This window comes from Furipterus horrens, unplaced genomic scaffold (genome assembly GCF_987537825.1).
Source record: "Furipterus horrens unplaced genomic scaffold, mFurHor1.1.pri manual_scaffold_9, whole genome shotgun sequence".
In the NCBI taxonomy this organism is placed as follows: domain Eukaryota; kingdom Metazoa; phylum Chordata; class Mammalia; order Chiroptera; family Furipteridae; genus Furipterus; species Furipterus horrens.
In genome coordinates this window covers 13,875,575-13,896,862 of record NW_028327179.1, presented here as the reverse complement: position 1 = coordinate 13,896,862, position 21,288 = coordinate 13,875,575, and the positions used below count along the sequence as shown (strand labels likewise).

Genomic DNA, 21,288 nt, shown 5'->3' with positions numbered 1-21,288 from the left:
TGTCCTGTCTTTGGCGTGCCACTGCCACCGAAGACTCTAATGATTTATTTACTTGTTCTGCTCATTAATTTATTACCAGTCACTCCTGTGCTCTCTACCCTTCTGCTAGACTAATGTGCCAGAGGGTTTCTTGGCTACTTCCTATAAATACCTATTGAAAACTCACAGGGTCTTGTACAACTCAGGACCTCATTTATTAAAATATTAATCTAGTCAGTTGAATTAAATATCCCCTCAAGTTTGTAAGGCGTTAGAGTATTTGTTCATCTGCTTTTTATGTTACAAAATGATAAGTAAACAGAGAAAAGGGAGGAAAGGGAACAGGTAATCCCATCACACTAAAACAACCACTATAACTGTTTTGATACATTTCTCTACAATCCTTTTTGTACATATAGTTTTGCTTTGAAATAACTGTATTATCTACCTAATTTTATAAACTTCCCCAAAACAACACTGCGCCATAGTTATTTTCAAAATTAACATTTGTTCTGAGGATAAAAGTAATGTGTCCAAAATAGAAAATATAAAAAGTAAATAAATATCACTGAAAGTCTCATCACCCAGATGTGGCTCCTATTAGTCTGCTGGTGTATATTTTATATTAAAATATTTGTATATAGATTTTATTAAGTTTGAAAAATTGGGATCACACTGTACAGTCTTTAGATAGTTTGCTATATTCACTTAACATTATATTGTCAACTTTTCCCCAGGCTGGTAAAAGTTCTTTGAGACTATAAACTTTAGTTGATAGGCAATATTTTATTTTAATTGTGTCACAGAAAGCCATTTCCTTTATTGGAAACAAAGGGTGTTTCCAAATTTGTAAAGATGGTGAACATGTTTGCAAATGTGTCTTTGATTGCATTTCATTATTCCTTAGGATCAGTTCTCAGAATTATTTAAAATGTTTAACGCAAAATATATATTACCTAATCACATCAACAAGTAAGAGAACCTCTACTTCCTCTACATCTGTAAGGGAACCAAATACTTTAACTTAGAAATAGTTGTTGCTAATCTAATTATTTTAATTAGCATTTGATTGTTAAGAATTAGGTTGAACATTTTTTCCTTTTTTAAAAAACTAGATGTAGAGAGGTTAACATTGGAGGAGGCTAGTCAGGGTACATGGGCCCTTCCTCTGCATTTCTTTACACCTTCCTATGAACTTATAAGCAATACTAAATAAAAAGTTTTTTTTTAAATTATCTGTATTTGGGGTTTTTGGTGAATTGTGTCTTTTTTCCCCATTAGTTGAGGTCTTAAGTTGCTTACTATTATTTATTAATGATTCAAGTATTAAATACATCATCACCTATTTAGCATTATCTAAATCTGTCATTTTTCACTGAAAATATTTTTCCTAATCTATCATATACATTATTTTTTCACACACACCATTTCCCCCCCTAGGAAAAACTATAGCCAAATCCAGTCAACATTTCTTTTGTAACTTCCACAATTAGGAAGTCCTCCCTACTCTAAGCCATTTGATCAATATTTAAATCAATATTTTTCCATTTGAATTTTTATATTTAACTCTAATTCATCGGCAATTCATTTCAGTGTGCAATAGGAGATTTAAACTGCTTTCCAGGTTGCTTTTGAGCTGTGCCAACGTAACTGATTGAATAATCCATCTCTTTCCCATTGACTTTTGAGCCTCTTCTATCCTGTTCATTTCTTTGCCCAGGCCTACAATGAAGACCACCACAGGTAACGTGTCGGGGGTCAATCCTGCATGGGACTCAATCTCAGTCTGGGCTAAAATGACTGACAAGATCTCTTGGGGAGAGCGAATGTGTAAAGTAATTTCACAGGCAACTAAGACTTGATCTCAGAAGTATCAAGAGGCCTGTGAGCTCTGCAGAGAGAAGGCAACTCCTGCATCCGAAAAGAGCATCCCTCCCGTCAGCCTGTGCTCCAAGTGGCCTTGGGGACCTCTGGGTGCCCGGGCCTGGCAGGCAGGGCACTGATTGACTTCTGCCTCTTGTTTTCTCCTCACAACACCTCAGCTTTCCCAAAGAGTGAAGGGATTGTGTGAGGTTTTGTTTTCTTGGAGGGCAGGAAAGGGAGAATGATGGATTAAAATTAAACATTAGAATTCCTTTTAAAATGCACACACACATCCCTTGTATATTACCTTATTTTATTTTATATGCGCTCCATCTAATAAATTTGCTAATGAAATACTTAGCACCTCTGAGGCAGGCATATAAATACAAGAGATCGCCCAAAACAGTTTTAACCCTATTTCCCCTTTCCATTTCTCAGGCAATTAATTTATATTTTTCTGAAATTCCTCGTTGTAAACACATTCAAGGAGTATTTTAGATTACCATCACATGTCTTGAGAAAAGACATTTTAAATGTACTATTCACTGGTCAAAACCCTTCCACTGTAATAAGAGTATTTTTTCCCTCTGAGGGTAAGGCTGAGCTTTTAAAAGAAAAAAGAAGTCCCAGGAAAGGAAGAAGGGAACAGCCAGAAAGAAGGAGTGGGTGTTGCCGAGGAAGCCGGATGCTGGCAGGGAACTGGGATGGATACCAAGGTCAGCGATGCAGGCTTCTCCAGAAGTAGCAGGAGACAATGTTTGTCTCCCTGCAGTTCCCGCCGCAGTAATGCCTAGTGAAACGGGTGATACTTAGGAGGAAAATGGAGGAAAGAAACACAATGGGAAGAAGAGGTCTGGGGGGAAAGCAGTTTTTAAAGTGCAGTTAGCAGCACAGGCAAGGAAGCCTGGGACCGCCCGCCCTGGGCCGCTGTGCGGGCGGCGGTAGGAAAGGGCCGCCCGCGGGGGAGGCAGGGAGCCCGGGCGCCCGGCAGGTCCCGGAGACGCTGCCCGGGGAGAAGCTGTACCCACCTCTGCCAGACAGTCCGCCGACCTGGCAGCAGCAGGGGGGTCGAGGAGCAGGGACTCGGCATGGATTCTGCGTAAGCGCTCTTTAAGATCTGTGTTTTGTGCTAGGGCCTGGAACATGTTAAAAATAGTGGTTCAGAAAGCAGCGCAGTGCGCCCCGTGGGCCGGCCCCGAGGGGCACTTCCTGGGCTTTGCCCCGGAATGCTATCCAGCAGGACACGGGTTCTGGGACGCCTGGGAAATAAAAGAGGAAACTCTGGAAACAGGGGCTCTTCTCTAATCTCATCGCCAGAGGTGGAAGGAGGGGTTAGCGAGGCTTTCTTTTTCACAGAGAAGGGAATCACAAACACCTTCAGCTCTTATTCTGACCGGTGGTTTCAGGGCCCCTCCTCCTTCCCAGCTGTGTCCACAGTGTCCCTCGGTATCCCCGGTGGCTCCAGGACCCCACTGACACCAAAATCCACGGGTGCTCGGGTCCCTTTTATAAAATGGTGGCGTGCGTGTTTGCATATAACATACACACATCCTCTCGTATACTTTAACTCATCTCTAGATTAGTTCTAATACTTAATATAATATCGGCAGCCGTCCGTCTCGAGAGACGATGGTGTAGCTTCTTAAGAGTCTATCTGCACCGCCGAGAATGGCTGTGCAGTCCGACTCGGGAGTGACACGGTATCTGTCTCCTCCCGTGTTGAATCGACATCTTGCGATGACGCTGAAGCTACAGAGCCTGGGCAGGGTGATATGGAGGGTCTGCTGTTGCCCATGCAGCAGACCCCCCCTCTCTTCGCAGCTGAAGGATCCAAGGGAAAGACGGAGTCAATACAGCTTGGCTTCAGGTGCGCCGCAGGAGTTGCCGGTGTTGATCACAACGTCAAACCGCCTTAGGGACTCCGGCTCCGGATTTTCTGTCGGGGTTTACTCCCTTAGCCTTTCCCCTGAAGAGGTATGCCGCAAGGCAGCGGAGGTTTTTTGGAGTCAGAGTTTTCCTTCTCTGATGTGCCCTGACTGGAAGATCGAACCAGCGACACTTAGCTCGCAGGCCGACGCTCAATCCACTGAGCTAAACCAGCCAGGGTTTTAATATAATATACATGCTATGTAAATAGTATACAGTTATACTGTATTGTTTAAGGAATGATGACGGGAAAAGTCTGTACGTGTTCAGTACAGACACAACCGTTGCGACCACTGCAGCCAGTGTAGGTCTAACCACGTAATACTCATCTGCAACCGTGTAACATTTTTAAGGACTATTTCCTATCCTTGGTGGGTTAAATCCGTGGAGGTGGAACCTGGGACACAGAGGGCTACTGTGGTCTTTGTGCAAGTCCCTCCCTAATGATTCCAAGCTCCTTTCACCTTTAAACAAGATGCTGCTCTCACCCTTCATGATTGGCCATATTTTAACGTTAGTTAATGATCACAGCAGTTGAATCGAATCTTGGAAAGTAGGATTTTGTGGAGGATTAATTTTATTGTTTCCCCATGTAGGTGTTGATTGTTTTATTCATTCTTTATGATTAAGATATTTGATTTAAACAAAAGAAATGACTCACTTACCTGAATAAGGGCTAAGAACCAGGGCCCTGGCAATGGGGGTGTTAGATGGATGCATGTGTGAGCCCCCCCACCCCAGCCTCTTTTATCTCCCTCTGAGCTGGTCTGATTGCCCAGCCCAGCCTCCCAACTGGAAGGAGCTGGCCTGACAGTAAAGGAGGATGTTTCCTTCATGCTTCTTGACCAGCCGTCCTCCAAGTGCTCTGTCTTTGGAAAGGAACAAGTCGCCCAGCTGTTCCCCAGACACTCCCACGATCAGCTCCTGGCTGCCTGCGCACAGATCCATCCTGCCTGTCTTCCTGACTCGCTTCCGAGAACCTGGGAGCCTTCCCACTCACCAGGATCCATACAGGCCTACCTGCTGAGAACACAGAAGGCTGTTGCCCTGTCCAATCCTCAGCCCAGGTCTCAAGCAAGGATTTTGGCTTTATTTGTTAGTACCCATGGATGGAATGGGTTATTTGGAAATTCTTGAAAATCATTTAGGAAACACTGAGTTGAAGTTTCTTAAACACACAAAACAGAAATTGTTACATGTAGCAACAATCTCTACACTTACTTTATTCTGGCCAGTGTGCCACTGGTATTCTAGTCTAAGTGGCTAGAATCTATACTCTTGGCTATACTGAGGTACCACTGTAATTTCACGTCTTTGGAGTAATGGTAAATAGGATCAGTGCTGTGCAACAGAGAAGATAAAAGTGAATTTAACATTTTGCTGTACTGCCTGTTCTTTGGAAAGTCAATCTAAGTCTGTAAAGTCTTGGGTACAGAAATCTCCCAACGATCAGATTTTTGTAAGCATTCACAAACCAATGTCTGTCACACACACACAAACACACAACAAAAGTTCTACAGAAACAGAAACATCAAGATAAAGAGAGGAAACCAAACCTGAAATGTCTTACGCTCAATGAAATACTAAGATTTGGGGTAGACTTAGTTTTGATCTTTACAATAAGAAAATCTGATGAAAGGCTAGAATATAATTTGGATAATTTGTTTGGTTTTCTTATGAATTTTCAAAACGACCATGGAGGTGGAAAGTACAGAAAATTCATGAGCTGGGACCCACTGTCAGGCGTTTCTGCACACAGACGCACTTACGGATGACAGGGCGCGCTTCAGACCAATACCCTGAGCAGACGGGGATGCGACATCCTGCTCCATCAGCTGCTTCAATTTCTCTCTCTCCGCCGATACGGTATTAAACGCTGACCTTAAAGTGAAGTAAACTATAAAGATATAATCATTATAAAAAGGAATGAAGGAAGAGGCATAATTAAAAAGGAGATACAGAGAGATGTATTTCTTATAAAAGAACTTAGAAAAGTAACAGCCCTGAATATTTTTGACTTTTTAACAACACATCTGGAATGTACAACACCAAGAGGGAACCCTAAGTAACCTACAGACTCTGGGTGATAATGACGTTCCAATGTAGGTTTATTAGCTGTAACAAATGGACCACTCTGGTGGGGTGTTGATAGTGGGAGAGGCTGTATGTGTGTGCGCGTGGAAGGGGGAATGATTGTATATGGTAACCCTGTACTTTATAAGCTCACTTTTGCTGTGAACCTAAAACTGCTCTAAAAAAAATAAAGCCTATTACATTTTTCAAAGTCGCATTTGTCAATTCCAAAGCACCTACCCACTATAAAATTCCCTGATTTTATGACTTATCATCAAGATGTTCTGACACTTGAAAGGACTGTGCTTCTGGGTTCTTCTTAATATTTAGTTTTGTTTTCAAGACTCGAAATGTTTGAAAACAAAGCTAATTGGTTCTCAGGGTGAAAACAGTAACAATACAGTAGAGGAACTAAACAGCATCTTAACTAGGTGACCAAAATTAATTACCAATGAGAGTCAGATGGGCTTTGTGTTACTTGGGGTGTAACACCCTAAAAAATATACACTGTCATTTTGTTGTATGCTGGCCAGGGACAGACAATCTGAGTATGATCATGAGGAGCCTAAACAAGCATGACAATTATATGCAATATATGACTATGGACTAGATCCTGTGCTGAAGGGAAAGTGCTATTATAGAACATTACTGGGATAACTGACAACATTTGAATAAGGAAGGTGGAATAGGTAACAGTACTGTTTCGATGCTAAGTTTCCTGGATTTCATAACTGAACTGGTTAAGAATACCCCGATTCTTAGGAAATATACACTACAGTATAAATGCATTAAAAAAAGACATGACACATGATTCCTACTTTCACAGTACAGGAAAATAAGCACACATGCATGTGGATGTGTGTAGAAAGAGGTAAAATAAATGTGGCAAAATATTAAAAATGGTGAATTTGGGTAAAGTACATATGAGAGTTATCTGTATTATTCTTGCAACTTCTCTGTAAGTTTGAAATTATTTCAAAATATATAAGGTGTTACCTATCCTCTTCCTTGTTAGTCTTTCCAGCTGCTTGACCCAGAATTCCCCACCTCTAAACTTGGCAGCCGGCCAGCTACTCTGCTCACTTCAGGTATATTGAGAGCTTAGCACTTTAGGCATTCAGATGCCTGCACTGATGTTTGAGCAGCCCAAGTGCCCATCAGTAGATGAGTGGTTAAAAAAGCTGTGGTGCCTTACACAATGGACTACTATTCAGCAGTAAAAAAGGAAATCTTACATTTTGCGACAGCATGGATGGACCTGGACAGTATTAGGCTAAATGAAATAAGCTGGTCAGAGAAAGACAAATACCATATGATTGATTTCACTTGTATGTGGAATCTAATGAACAAAATAACGTAACCAACGTAACGGAAACAGAATCTTAAATATACACAGGACAGAGGCTGTTGGTGGGGGGACTGAGTGAAAAAGGCGAAGGGATTAAAAAGAACACACAGACGTAGACAACAGTATGGTGACTGCCAGAGAGGAAGGGCGTGGGGGCAGGTACAGGAGGGCAAAGTAGGGACAAATGGTGGCAGAGGAGACTTGACTTCGGGTGCTGAGCACACAATGCAGTGTGCAGATGATGTGTTACTGAGTCGTACATTGGAAACCTCTGTGGTTTTACTAACCAATGTCACCCCAATAAATTCAATTTAAAACACCCATTAACACATATAGCAAAATAATTCATCAGGTGTTGATCACAGAATGTACAAGTTACCTCCTACAGATGAGGAAAGTGTCACCTAAATCATTGATGATGGATATCACATTTGAATATTCTTTCCAATCTCCTTCATTATACTTTGTTTTAGAAGGGCAGAAAGAAGGGAGACACACTTCTTCTCAAATGGCCTGGTATATTACTGAATTCCATGGGGTTGGATTTTTTAGAGATACTGTTATTCAGGAGTAGCCTATTTAGTATCACAGACACTATATATGCATTACTGACTGACTTCCTTCAGTTCACAGCCAGGAGGACAACTGAGCCTTTCTACAGGTTGTCACTGAAATTGTCTGAGGTTGTAATGTTTAGTGATAGACTTAGAGCTTCTTCACACAGTACAAATAAGCAATTGGTTTATAAACACACAAATTACGGTGCTTCCGTCTCCATAGGACAGAGGTAAAGGGTCAATAGGTACTAAATTTTCTAATAGCGTCTATGGAACACACTCAACCCTTTGATTTAAAGGATTCAATTGCACTGAATAGTGGGAAACATCATAGGGTGACCAATAGTGCGGGCTCCAACACCAGCCCTGGATTCTTCCATCCCTTACTCACTGCATGGCTTTAGACAAGTGTGTGATGAGTCTGAACCCCAGTTTCCTCATTCATAGATGGGGATAATAATAGCATTTACTTCCAAAGATCATTATGGGATTAATTAGATGATGCAGGTAAAGCACTAACCCATGCAGAGCATAAAGTAAATAACAAATGTTACTGCAATAATAATAGTGATGGTGAGGAAAGGAACATGTGACAAGGCAAATGGTGGTGACTACAGTCTCCTGAAATATGGGCAGCGGCGTTAGGAGGATGCTTTATGTAGTCTGTTGCCAGGACAACGCCTATAAATAACTGCACGCAGTGGTTGACCAGAATCTATTAAGCAGTGGAAGAGCAGACTCAGCTGGAAAGCAACAAGCCCCAGCTAAGTCACTGTGTCTTATGTCTATCAAATAGGCATTCCCAGCCCATGCAGCTCCACAGAACACACCGCCCAGCTGAGTGGGTCGCTGGAGGATACTGCTTCACTGCTGTTATTTTTAAGTTTCTTTAGTTTATTATACCGTATTTTTCGCTCCGTAAGATGCACTCCCCCCCCAAAAAAAGTGGGGGGGAAATGCCTGTGCACCTTATGGAGCAAATATTGCATCACAGACCATGATGTGTGTTACCTGACCTGTCAGTGGTGGCGACAGCTGTTAGAAGAGGAAGCAGTGGGCCCACATGAAACCCCTAGGGGTGCTTAAATGTCCCACTTTACTGCTGAATCTCAGGGCGTCTGGTCAGTATGAAGGTAGCGAAGTAAGTGATATCAGTGATTGTGAGCAACTGAGCTCCATAAATTCTGACACTAGCGATGATGAGTTCTTGGGGTTCCCAGAAAACTAGAAGAGTACTTGAACCTTAAAGTTTCTCCTCATTTGCTAATGACAGTGATGAAGGTTCTTAATATTGCTGTTGACTGCTGTTCACTTTACATGGTTGAAGTATTATTATGTTATATTTTATTAGATATTTTAGAACACCATTTGGTTGAGAATATTTTTTTTCTTGTTTTCCTCCTCTAAACCTAGGTGCATCTTATGGTCAGGTGCATCTTATAGGGCAAAAAATATGGTAATTCTTTTCTTTTTAACATTGGGGTATCATTAATAATATAACATTATATTAGTTTCAGGTGTACTACAAAATGATTCAATATTTGTACACATTGCCAAATGATCACCACAGTAAACCTCATTAACATTCAGTACCTTACATAATTGCAAAAAAATTTGTTTGCACTGTCTTATTCATTACTCTAAATTAAATAAATGTGGCACTCAGTTGGTTGCCACTTTACTAAATCAATTCCTCTGACTTTCAGATGGCCTGCACTAAAGCCAGGCAGTCAACTAAACTGGAAGATTCCTATTAAATTTTTTTAATTGGCAGAACATATACCGTTTGGTTCAAAATGGATAGGTGACAAGACTGTGGTGGGCATAAAGCAAGTGGAAAGAACCTTATATAGTCATTTTATTTATTTATTTGAGGGGGGGCGGGGGGGGGAAGGAAGGGAGAGAGAAAGAGAAACATTGATTGGTTGCCTCCCGTACACTCCCTGACCTGGGACTGATTCCGCAACCTAGGTACATGCCCTGACCAGGAATCAAACCTGTGACCTTTCAGTTTATGGGATGACACTTCAACCAACTGAGCCACACTGGCCAGGTCACAGTCACCATATTTAATTTTAAGGTGTAAAGCACTTTCTAAGCCTCCTGACAAAGGGCTCAGAAGCCCAGATCCCCATGCACTCAATATCTTCAGTGATGCTTAGGCTCACTCAGAGGTCATTAAAATAGTCCTTCACAGCAGCCTCATGACCTAGCACACACACAGCAATGATTCAAGGCTGCTCATAGGAGATCATATTTATATTAATTGCTAAAGACACAGAATCTCAGAGGTCAGGAATATTTGCTGTGACAGGCATGTTTCCTTACTAATTTTTAACATAATGCTAGAGAAAAAGAAAAATAAATGGGTGTATCACATTGATAGATATCTGATAATAAATAAGACCACATGAAAAGTCGTAGGTGCTCACAACTACAAAGAACCTCAATGATCACAAAGGCCACTGCCATACAGAATGACCAGCAGCTCTCCACCTCCAAACGTCCTTGCCAAACAGTCTTTGGTTCTGTGCTTTTTGGAGCTTTCGCTGTCTCCTGGAGCAGTCCACTCTCCAGGGATAAGGAAGTCCTTTGTGTTCCTAAGCTGACGTTTACCCCAGTGTCTTCTCATTGGCACACAGAACTGCTTCCTCTTTCCTGGGGTTTTCAAATATCGGAAGGCAACGCTGGTGTCTCTGTTTATTCTTTTCTTTCTCAGACTGTCTTTAGCCACTTCTCAGACCCCCTCACTGTACGGAGAGGGTGGGACACTGGTCAAGCGTCTGACAGAATAGAATGTCATAGGCAACAGACAGCTGAGTCTTAGCAATCACTACCTTTCCCATCTCTACCAGTTTCCACGCCATCCTTTTATCGAGGTGAGTGGGCCGAGTACAGACAGCATGTTTGGAGGGCCATGGCTGGTGTTGAAGGACACCTGTACTCTTAATTTGCCTGAGCTCTATTGTTTAATATGCTCCTTCTCTAGAAGTTTCTCAGCATCAGAAAAGAGTAAGGTCTTGAGGAAGACAGGAAAATCATGATGTCACCTCTACGGTGGCAGTGTGGTACAAGATTAAGACATTTTGTAGTACGACAAACATGGACCATAATCCTATCTCTACCACTTAGTGAATGTTTAGATATCAGACAAATCCTCAATTTCCACCTCTGTTTGTGTGGATAATGCCCATATCTCAGGAATGCTTTAAGGAAACTGAAAAACACATGCTATTGTATAGCATCCAACCCATACTAGGATGCATTATTTACCTTTCCATGTTTTGAATGAAAACCACATTTTGGTGAATTTTCTTTAAAATGTTAACATACCTAAAATAACTGGGGTGGTTAGATCTTCTGTAGTCTATGTCCCTTAATTTTCAAACCTCAGACAATGTCCAGGGTTTTAAAATACTTTCTAACCTATATTTGATCTAAATGTTCCTTTAAATTTAAATGCACTGAGTGATTTAATTAAATGTTCCTACTTAGTTTCTGATTATTTACATAAATATAACTGTTTAGCAGGTTTTTATGCTAAATTAGTTGTTCTAACTTCTACAAAACAGGGAGAATTCCAATGCATTTAACACGTTGAAGAAAAAGTGGGTACAGAGTTAAGTTACAACATCTGCAGAATTCTTGGCTTTAGTTCAGCTACTCTGGAATCATAGCCAATAAATTAGCGATATAGTCAAGAAAGAACAGTGCGAAGTGTCAGGAACAAAAGCAGAAACGTATGGAAGTGAGAAAGCACGAAGGTATCAGGACTTCGGGCAAACTTGGGAGCTGTCTTTATCCCATGAGGGCTCTGAGTTACAGCCTGTGGAAAAGAGACCCCCGGAGATCTTTGTGCGCGTGTTAATACCACAGCTTGTTAGGCTCCCCATGGAAGTCACTGTCTGTAAGCCCAGTGAGCACCATCTGTTATGGAGTAAGTGCACCTGGGCCTTACTCTGAGCACAAACCTTGACCTCGTCTAGACATGTGGCAGCTCTGCAGCCAGCTGGCTTTCACAAAGCCCGAAAGACAGAACAGCTGGCTGAGGCCATTAGAGACGGTGCACGAGGCTGAATCCCTGCAGGAGGATGGAATCAATGGGTCAACTCAATATGGCAACCCCTGTCCTGCTGAGGAAGCAGCTTCTTCAGTGTAGGTCAAAGCCAGGCTATTGCCCTTTTGCCAGAAGTATTTTTCCCATTTTTAAAAAGGCAGTTCATCTTATTAAAAAGTAATGGTGTTTTATAGGTATTTTCTCCCTCCAAACCAAAAAGGGAAAGCCCTAATTATAACTGATCCTTTAACAGTAGAGAACATACGAGGGTGTGTGCAAAGAGCTTTAAAGGGTTGAAGCAGTAATTCCACCCTTTTGACAGATCATATACCAGCACTGCAAAACGCTGGCAAAGTTCTAATGAAAACGAGGACAAGAGTTTGAGGTGGGAATTTCAAAAAGCATAAATGGCTTCCTCATAGCCAACATGTTTTAGGTCTGCAGGTTAAGGAAAAGGAGAGCTGAAGGAATCAGTAATGGGAAGGAAGAGGAACACAGGTCTAGGAGAGCGAGGCAGCAGAGGGAATGTCTTCTTTCCTACAGCAAGTACAGCTCTCCCATTTAAAAAAATTTTAACCCATTTTCTCCTCTAAAAATGATTAATATGTGAAATAAAAAAGCACAAAGAAGATAATAAGTACTTATAACTCCAGCATCCATCACAAAAATGCCAGTGTTTTTCCTTCCAGACTTTTGAGTATGACCACGTATACCAGGTTTATATAGTTTATTTCTATTGAAAAATTGGGATCATACCTGTAGATTGCTTTGTGACCTTATGTTTTTACTCAATGATATGCTATGAACATCTTTCTAGCTCTATAAAAATAACCCTGGCTACCCCACTGGTAAGGGCAATGAGACACCAGGTGAGGAGCACAGACTGTGGGGACAGGCTGGTTAGGATTCAAGTCCAAGGTTGGCTGTTTTCTACCATGTGACCTTCAGGGAGTTCTTTGGCTTCTCTGAGCCTCAGGTTTCTTATCTGTGTAATGGGGATTACAGTAACACCTACTCCAAAGGTTGTTGCTAGAATTAATGAAAACAGGCATGTAACTGTTTAACAAATAACTAACAGACAGCTCTGAGCTCGAAATAAGGTAGCTATTATTATTACGTGGCTATTAACTATTCTGTCATATGATTATATTTCATTTAAAAAAAATCCAGTCCCTTTATTTTGGGGCATTTAGGTTATTTCTAATATTTTTAAACTTTCTATTTTGAAATTACTACTGACTCACAGGAAGTTGCAAAAACAATACAGAGAAGTCCTGGGCACCCTGCATCCCGGTTCCCACAGTGCAGTGGTAATACCTTACATAACTATGGTACAATATCAAAACCAGGAAACTGACATTGGGATAAATGACAGTTCTTATTCAGACTTCACCCATTTTACGTGCTCTTATTTGTATATGTGTGTAAATATAGGTCAATGTAATGTTATCACACGCCCTGGCTGGTTTAGCTCAGTGGATTGAGCGTCGGCCTGCGAGCTAAGTGTCGCTGGTTCGATCTTCCAGTCAGGGTACATCAGAGAAGGAAAACTCTGACTCCAAAAAACCTCCGCTGCCTTGCGGCATACCTCTTCAGGGGAAAGGCTAAGGGAGTAAACCCCGACAGAAAATCCGGAGCCGGAGTCCCTAAGGCAGTTTGACGTTGTAGTCAACACCGGCAACTCCTGCGGCGCACCTGAAGCCAAGCTGTATTGACTCCGTCTTTCCCTTGGACCCTTCAGCTGCGAAGAGAGGGGGGGTCTGCTGCATGGGCAACAGCAGACCCTCCATATTACCCTGCCCAGGCTCTGTAGCTTCAGCGTCATCGCAAGATGTCGATTCAACACCGGAGGAGACAGATACTACCATGTCACTCCCGAGTCGGACTGCACAGCCATTCTCGGCGGTGCAGATAGACTCTTAAGAAGCTACACCATCGTCTCTCGAGACGGACGGCTGCCGACGACGGAATGTTATCACATGTGTAGACTTGGGACACAGAACTTTCCATCACCACCAAGTTCCCTCTTATTAACCCTTTAAAATCACACCCATACTTTTTCTTGTCTGTAACCTCTGACAACCACTAATCTCTTCTCCATCTCTTTAATTTTATCACTTCAAAACTGTAAGTGGAATCACACACTACGCAACCCTTTGAGACTATTTTTAGTCAACATAATTCCCTTGAAATTCCTTCAACTTCTTGTGCTCTTTTTCATTGCCAAGTAGTAGTAGTCCATTGTAAGGATGTACCACAGTTTTTTAACCATCCATCATTTGAAGAACATTTGGGCTGTTTCACTTTTTGGCTAATACAAATAAACTTGCTCTGAACATTGTGTACGGACTTTTCTTTGTAAACATAAGTTTATATTTTAATCTGGGATGAAGGCCCAGGAATGTGAATATTGTGTTGCGTGTTGTGTTTATTTTTATACAAAATTGCCAAACTGCTACAGAGAGTGGCTGTACCATCTTGCATTGCCACCAGTAATGTATGAGAGATCCAGTGTCTCTGTATTCTCACCAGTATTTGGTATTATCAGTATTTTTTTTAATGTTAGCTATTCTTGTAGGTATGTGGTAATATCATGGTTTTAATATGCATTGCCCAAATGGCTAATGAAGCTGAATGTCTATTTCCAATTTTTAATGTGGTAAACAATGCTACAATGAATATCTTTACTTGAACAAATTTTAAGTTAATTCCTACAAATGAATTATATATAGTGGAGTTACTGAATTGGCAGATTTTTTTAAGTTGAAACACAGTGCCATATTGTCCTCCAGAAGAGTTCCAGTTTACACCCCCATCAGCAGCCTATAAACTGCTCAGCTCTTAAATGATACTTAATGCTCTCACTATTTCCCCCAAGGGTAACATTAAACACATACACACACACACACACACACACACACACACACACACACTCCCAGGGAAATAAAATAAAACAAAAATTGGGTTGCCTAAAATCTCAGTAGATCTGGAAATTAACCAACTAAGATCCCCTCTCCAAGGACAGCCTACATTCGACATGCATTTAACATTTTCATCAAACACATTAGGAAGAAAGAAAACTCACCTTTATGAGCAATATGACACAGGTCTTCTTGCATTTTAGAAAACTCGGATGAGGTTTCAGAGCCATCAGAATGATTTTTCTCTTCTCCAAAATCTAGTGTTGACAGATTAGGGTTGGAAGAATGCAGTCTTTGTGGGCCAGGAAAAGGTTTAGGGACCTGAAGTGATACGGAAAGGAGATTTTTCTTTTCAGATGCAAATTGCTTACAACATTTACTTGTTTCTAAGACTGGAAAGTAGTAAGCAAAGGGCTCTATCTAGGAAAGTCTTTCTAGTGAATGATTACTTATAAGAAAAATAAGTGAAAATACAAGAAAGCACTTCAGCTGCAAGTTGTACTTGCTTCTTGCAAAAATAACAATGGGTGAGAAATCACACATGCGCAGTTGAGTCTGTCCTTAGCGGGGGGGGGGGGGGGGGTGTTCACAGGCCCCCAGTGAACGCCTGGAACCTCGAACAGCAATGAACCATGTGGGCACGTGATTTAAAACTTATGGAATTGTTTATTTCTGGAATTTTCGATTTAATATTTTTGGAGCACAGTTGACCATGGGAAACAAACCATGCAAAGTAAAACCGCAGTTCAGGGACAACTGCTGCATTCGTGGGAAATGGTAGAAGCATTAAAGCTATAGGTTGAAAATGACCACTAAAGCTGCCAGGTTCTTTCTCATTTACACTCAATTCCTTCCTCCCAGCAACAATCACCCAGTGTCTAGGTTGTTAGAGTGGATAAGTTTTAAAATGCATACATTTTTTTATTTGCTCCTGGTGCTTCCAGAAAATGAACTAATTTCTCACATATTGGTACACAAATCACTCGTTTATTTAGTTCAACCCATAAACTGCTTTGAACCAAAGAGCCTACAAGAATATAGCAGACGACTTATCGAACTTTCTGATTTATTTGGACCCTAATAATGTTGCAACATAACAGGCGATGGCCAACCTGCAGATCTTGGCCTCTGGCTGAGCTGTGCATGGGGAAAGTCAGCAGTTAGTGTGACACAGTAAACATCTGATGGGAAATAGGAGACAAGAGGCAAAAGAGCATCTGCACAATGTCCTGTTCCCAGAAATGCCAGCCAGTCAGCTCAGAGGAATGAGGAATCCTCTAAGCAGCAGCAGAAGGGGTGGGTCAGAGCGCCTCCCCAAGCAGGGGCAGGGCAGGCAGGCTCAGCGTTAAAGAATGAGAAACCCAAGTCCTAGAAAGGGCTGTATCCCTCCAACCTCACACTATTTTCCCTTACCCCACATCCATTACATGCCTATCTTAGAGTCCAGAAAACCTAAGTGATTGAATGCATCTCTCTGCACAGGGTATTTGAGGGAATAACTAGAATATCCACTTATCTATTCTCCTACTTGAGTGTAAGCAGCCCCTAGCACATGGCATGCAGCGAAGGGCCAATGAAGAATCCAGCCCATGGGGGAGCAATGGTTACCTGTAGTGTTCCTTTAGCATCTTTGCCAATAGCTCTGGACCGCCACCTCCTGTGAGATCTTTTCTCCTTTTTGGGACTTTCAAAAGCTCCACCCTTTGTTTCAAAACAGGAAAGAGAGCACAGACAATAAGGCCCACCAACCCAATAAGGGAAAATGCACAGCAAAGTGACCAGTTCCATCCCCTTGAACTTGCCAAAGCATCTGACCAGACAACACCCCGCTGTTAGTGAAAGGCGGGGAGGAGAAAGGAAGGCAGAAGAGCATCGGAACGCAAACAGAAGAGGGATCTGGCTAACCTGGATGGCATTGATAGCGGGCGCTGAGTATGTGCGATGCAGGACGTCCATACTTTGGAGGAGCTGGCTCATTTCCAGCAGGTAGGAATGGCAGTGCGCCAGGTCTGTGGGGGGAAAGCAAAGGGCGGATTCAGGAGCACCTGCCTTGGCATTCAGGCTGCACTGGGCTAGCCCCAGCTACCTTTCTCATTTATCTATATTTGATGGACATCTGTACGGAAAGGAAATGTGACTTCCTGTTTTTATGGGAGAGGCAATAGACTGTTGTGGATAAAGGCTTGGATCTGGAGAACCAGGCTGCTTCCCTTTGAATCCACTCAATGAACTGTGACTCTTGGGCAAATGATGTAACTGCTTTGTGCCTCAGTTTCCTTATCTGGAAAATGGGGATAGTTACACCCAGCTCACAGGATAGTTGTGAGTTAAGTGAGCTAATAAATGCAGTGTGCTTTTATAGTGTTGGCACATTGTAATCACAGAAATCATCATCTTCACTTCTAATATTGCTATAACAGGGTGTCACTGTCCATTTCTTAGGACCCAGTACAAGTTAAATTAGTGAAGGTTGTACTGGTCTTAAAGATAACTTGATTGATCATGGACCTGCAATGAGAACCCTGATGATCTCCTTCAGATTGACCTAAGAGGACCTAAGATTATTCTCAAACCAGTTCCGGGGTCACTAACTCAAAAACAGTCCTCAGTTTGCTGTCCACTGGAGGATAGCAGCTGTTTCTGCCGAGGAATCAAAGCCCAAAGGCTTTAACATAGTGCCTTTCAAACTCTGGTGTCATCAGAATCACTTGGAGAACCAGTTAAACCACAGGTCGTGGGGATCCACCCCTGGTTTCTGACTCACACTATCTGGGTTGGGCCTGAGAATTTGCATTTCTACTAAGTTTGCGGGCCAGACCCATGCTGCTGCTGAAGCTCTTGAGTGGTATTTCCTGGAAGGGCAACACCTGTAATATATGGCCTCAGGTATGGTGATATCATTCAACAAGAGAGAATGCAATTCTCAAGGCTACTACTTAGCACCTTTCTCTAAGAGTGGTTCTTGGTCATAGCTACACCTTAAAATCAATAGAATTTTTGAAATTACATACGTCCATGTCCCATCCCCAGACAATTAAATCAGAACACCCATAATCCCACTGGTGACTATTGTGTTATTTAATTCCCTGGGCGATTCATAGCTAATTAGGGTTGAGAACACTGAGCTTCCTATGGCAAGAGTTCTCAATCCTGACTCCTTATTAGAATCACTTGGGGAACTTGAAAAAATTAGTGATGCCAGGGGCCTACTCCAAACCAACTGGAAGAGATTCTTCTGGAGATAGGCCAGGGCATGGGTATTCCTGCATTTTGAAAGCTCTTTTGATGACTCTAACGTGCAGCCATGGTAGAGAACACCCACTTCGTGGGGGAATCTCCCTTTGGTTCACCCACTCACCACTAGAACAGTGCATCTTGGATTGTGCATCAGAAGCCTTTTTGGCACTTAAAAAAATAGGGAGCTGTGCACACCTCACCCCTGGAGTGTGGTTGAATAAGCCCACATGGAAATCAGGCATCAGTACTTAAGGAGAAGACAAGCTGTCTGCACACACCCCCAGGTGAAGATGTGAAACTCTGCACGGAAGTGTCATGAGTGCAGATTGAATAAGCAAAATATGCGAGGGATTGTAGACCAGTGCGGGGGAAGGAAGTGAGATCAGCTAAGGTGTCGACACTAAACTAGTATAACCTCAGAGCCACAACAAATAGTGGCGGAGGTTTCAAGTCACTCTACCTTTTGAGCATTGCTCCATGTCCTCGGAAGACTGCAGCCATGATGGAACCCGTGACTCGCCACCGCAAGAAAACGATAAATTGCTTCCAGCTGGAAGTGAATTCTGCTTTGGTATACTGTTACGCTGTTCCACAGAGGACAAAAACACATTGTAAGTGAAAACAGAGCCCAGTGGGCATACTTTAGGGTGAAAGGTAACACTGTGGGCTCGTTGCTAACGGAAGCCCTCAGCCTGTAATGGGAAAGAAGCTTCTAGCAAAGCACTCCACTGAAGAACTCAGCTCAGGCTGTCACCCCAGTCTGGCCACACCGTGCTATGTGGCCTTGGACTACAATCCTTCATTTCTTCTTGTGTTAAATTATAATAATATCAAAATAATGATATAAGTACTGGGAGATTTTGCACAATCTGTATAGCTATAAATGTACCTGCTGCATTTTACAACCAGATAAGAAAACCAAAGTCAAGCTGAGCAAGAGAAAGCTGGAGCATTCAGGGCTGTTAAATTCCTCTCTACACACTATGCTTCAGTTATTGTCCCAGAGATAACAGATGCTCTTTTGGCCCTGGTCGGACTGACTGGGCAAACAGACACATCAAATACCAACTCAAGCTTCCCTGCTCCTGCCCTCAAACCTTTCCTTCCTCAGACAAGTCTCCCAACCCCCACCAAGGTGGGACATCCCCACCTGAAGCCATCCCTTTTTTAGATTCACTATTGGCCAATTATTACCTTCCTACTTGAAATGGAGTCCAAGACCCCATCCACAGAGTCTGTGATGGTGGATCCTGGTAAAAAGTGATTAACTTCGTGCGGAAACATGGAGATTTCATTCTGACGATACATTCTGTGGTGGCGGAGTCTGGATACCCACTCATCAAAGATGTCTAATGACTTTACCTAAATCGTGTTAAATTAAAAGAAGGGGACAAGAGTGTCACTCACTGAAAGGAACAATTCTTCATCAAATTGAGGTCACTCCTGACACCCTCTCTTTTCTCATTGGCACGTGTAGAAATGTAGAGATATCAGCTTATTGACTTGTTTTATATTTATGTGATCTATAGGAGCAAATTTGAGGAGGAAATGGAGAGTAAAAATGGTCTCCATAAAGTATATATTTAGGCTCTCTGTGAAAGGGTCCAATTATTATGCTATTATTAAGAAAGCAATACAGTATCAATTATATTAAACAGCAATTAAAACTGAAATTTACATTTATCTGTCTGCAAGCATTTCCAGGTTCTCCTGTCCCAGCTTCTCCTATTCCTGCCGAAACTACTAGTGCCCTGTTTCTTTTTAAACTCTTTCAAAATTCAGACTTTTCAGATTAATCTTCGCTGAACTGGGATGAATTAGTAAATTCTTCCTAAGATATTTCACCTTGTTAATCTTCTCTGTCAAAGAATACAATGCTGAGGAATATATGTTAATAAATGTGAGGGTTATTTAAAAGAATATTTTTCCTGCTTTCAGAAAGAGAAAAAGCCTAATAAAGTATTATCAGTGATTTCCAGGATTTTTCACACACACACATTTAGCCATTCTTTCCATAACTATCTATAAATGTCTAATTTCCATTAAGAATAATGTTTGTAAACAGTAACTTTTAGGATAAAATATTTCTAATGTTCATAAAAGTACTACAAAGAATATAACAGACACCTATGTACCATAGATATTTCTTAATAGTCAATAATTTTCTGTGCATATGAAGGTATATTGATATTTTCAAAATAAAAAATGGTATCTGTCTATATATTAGAACACAGAGGCTCATGATGTGGCCATTTATAATACCCCCAAAGGACCCATGGTAGGTTAACTTCTAAAAAGACAAGTCCAGGTCAATCCTATTACTATCTTCACAAACGCCACTGCTGAGAACAAGGGTGTGGAAGTAACTGTCAGCAGAGCCATTCGCTTGGGAAATGACAGGCTGGCTCTCGTGTTTGTTGCATTGATTAGAAGTATGTACAAGACTGAAAACCTCTCCAGGGGCTTTACTGTACACATTACTGAACGTGTACAGGAAGAAGCAATACAAACGTTCACCTCTCTGTCTCCTCTACATCATGTTTTTGAAGTATATGCCATTTCCCAGATGTGGTTAACAGGAATTTTATAGAACTCTTCCGTCTCCCTTTGCGCTGATGTTCTCTCAGAGGCCCTTAACAATCAGTGCCCACGGTGTTCATCTTGACTCAAACAGGGTAGAAGAATAACAGCACTTTATTAAATAAATAAAGCCTTGCAAGTGGCTCTAGGACTGTGGGAGGACAGCCAATTAACTCTGTTGCCAGATCCCTCATCTATAAAATAAGAGAATGGGACTGGATGACCCACATCTGAAAACTGCCTGCCCCTGAGGCTATTAACTAGGAGCTTCAAATAACTACACATACCTACACTGACAGTTACAGCTGATGTTCGAAAGAATGAATAAGAAGCACAAACAGAACTTAAAGTGAATCAATGCAGAGAAGTATTAAACTGTGTTCATCATGATATTAGCACTTAATGTATCTTAAGGTATTCTAGTTCTTTAAAAATTAGGATGTAATAATCACTTTTATTTGGTTAACTAGAATAGAGGGTAAACAAGAACCTACAATTTCCTGACCATGTCAAAACACAGACCTACAGAGTGATTCCCCCAAAAAGTCTAATATCCTCCTGGCACCATATGAAAAACAAAAACAACAACAAAAAAACCACAGAACTAGGAGCCACTGGAACTACACAGAGAGATAACCTAAATTATTGTAAAGAAGACTGACCATTTAAATGGGGGTGGGGAAAATTTTCTTTCTTTAATTTTTTTTTTTAAATTAAGACTATAGGTCTCTCCCTTCTTTACTTCAC

General features: G+C 41.6%; 1 protein-coding gene across 4 annotated transcripts in view; it reads right to left on the bottom strand.

Annotated features, from left to right (window-relative positions):
* Positions 1-21,288, bottom strand: part of OSBPL3 (oxysterol binding protein like 3) — a 151,808-nt gene that overhangs the window by 36,401 nt on the left and 94,119 nt on the right. The window contains exons 7-13 of one of the 4 annotated variants that reach the window (XM_090287098.1): positions 19,156-19,323; positions 18,422-18,545; positions 16,630-16,733; positions 16,333-16,425; positions 14,889-15,045; positions 5,538-5,665; positions 2,871-2,978 (exon numbers count right to left, since the gene is read on the bottom strand). In XM_090287098.1, coding sequence (XP_090143224.1) covers positions 2,871-2,978; positions 5,538-5,665; positions 14,889-15,045; positions 16,333-16,425; positions 16,630-16,733; positions 18,422-18,545; positions 19,156-19,323 — 882 coding nt within the window. The remainder of the gene's footprint in view (positions 1-2,870; positions 2,979-5,537; positions 5,666-14,888; positions 15,046-16,332; positions 16,426-16,629; positions 16,734-18,421; positions 18,546-19,155; positions 19,324-21,288) is intronic. The other 3 variants (XM_090287100.1, XM_090287099.1, XM_090287101.1) reach the window with 3 other exon arrangements.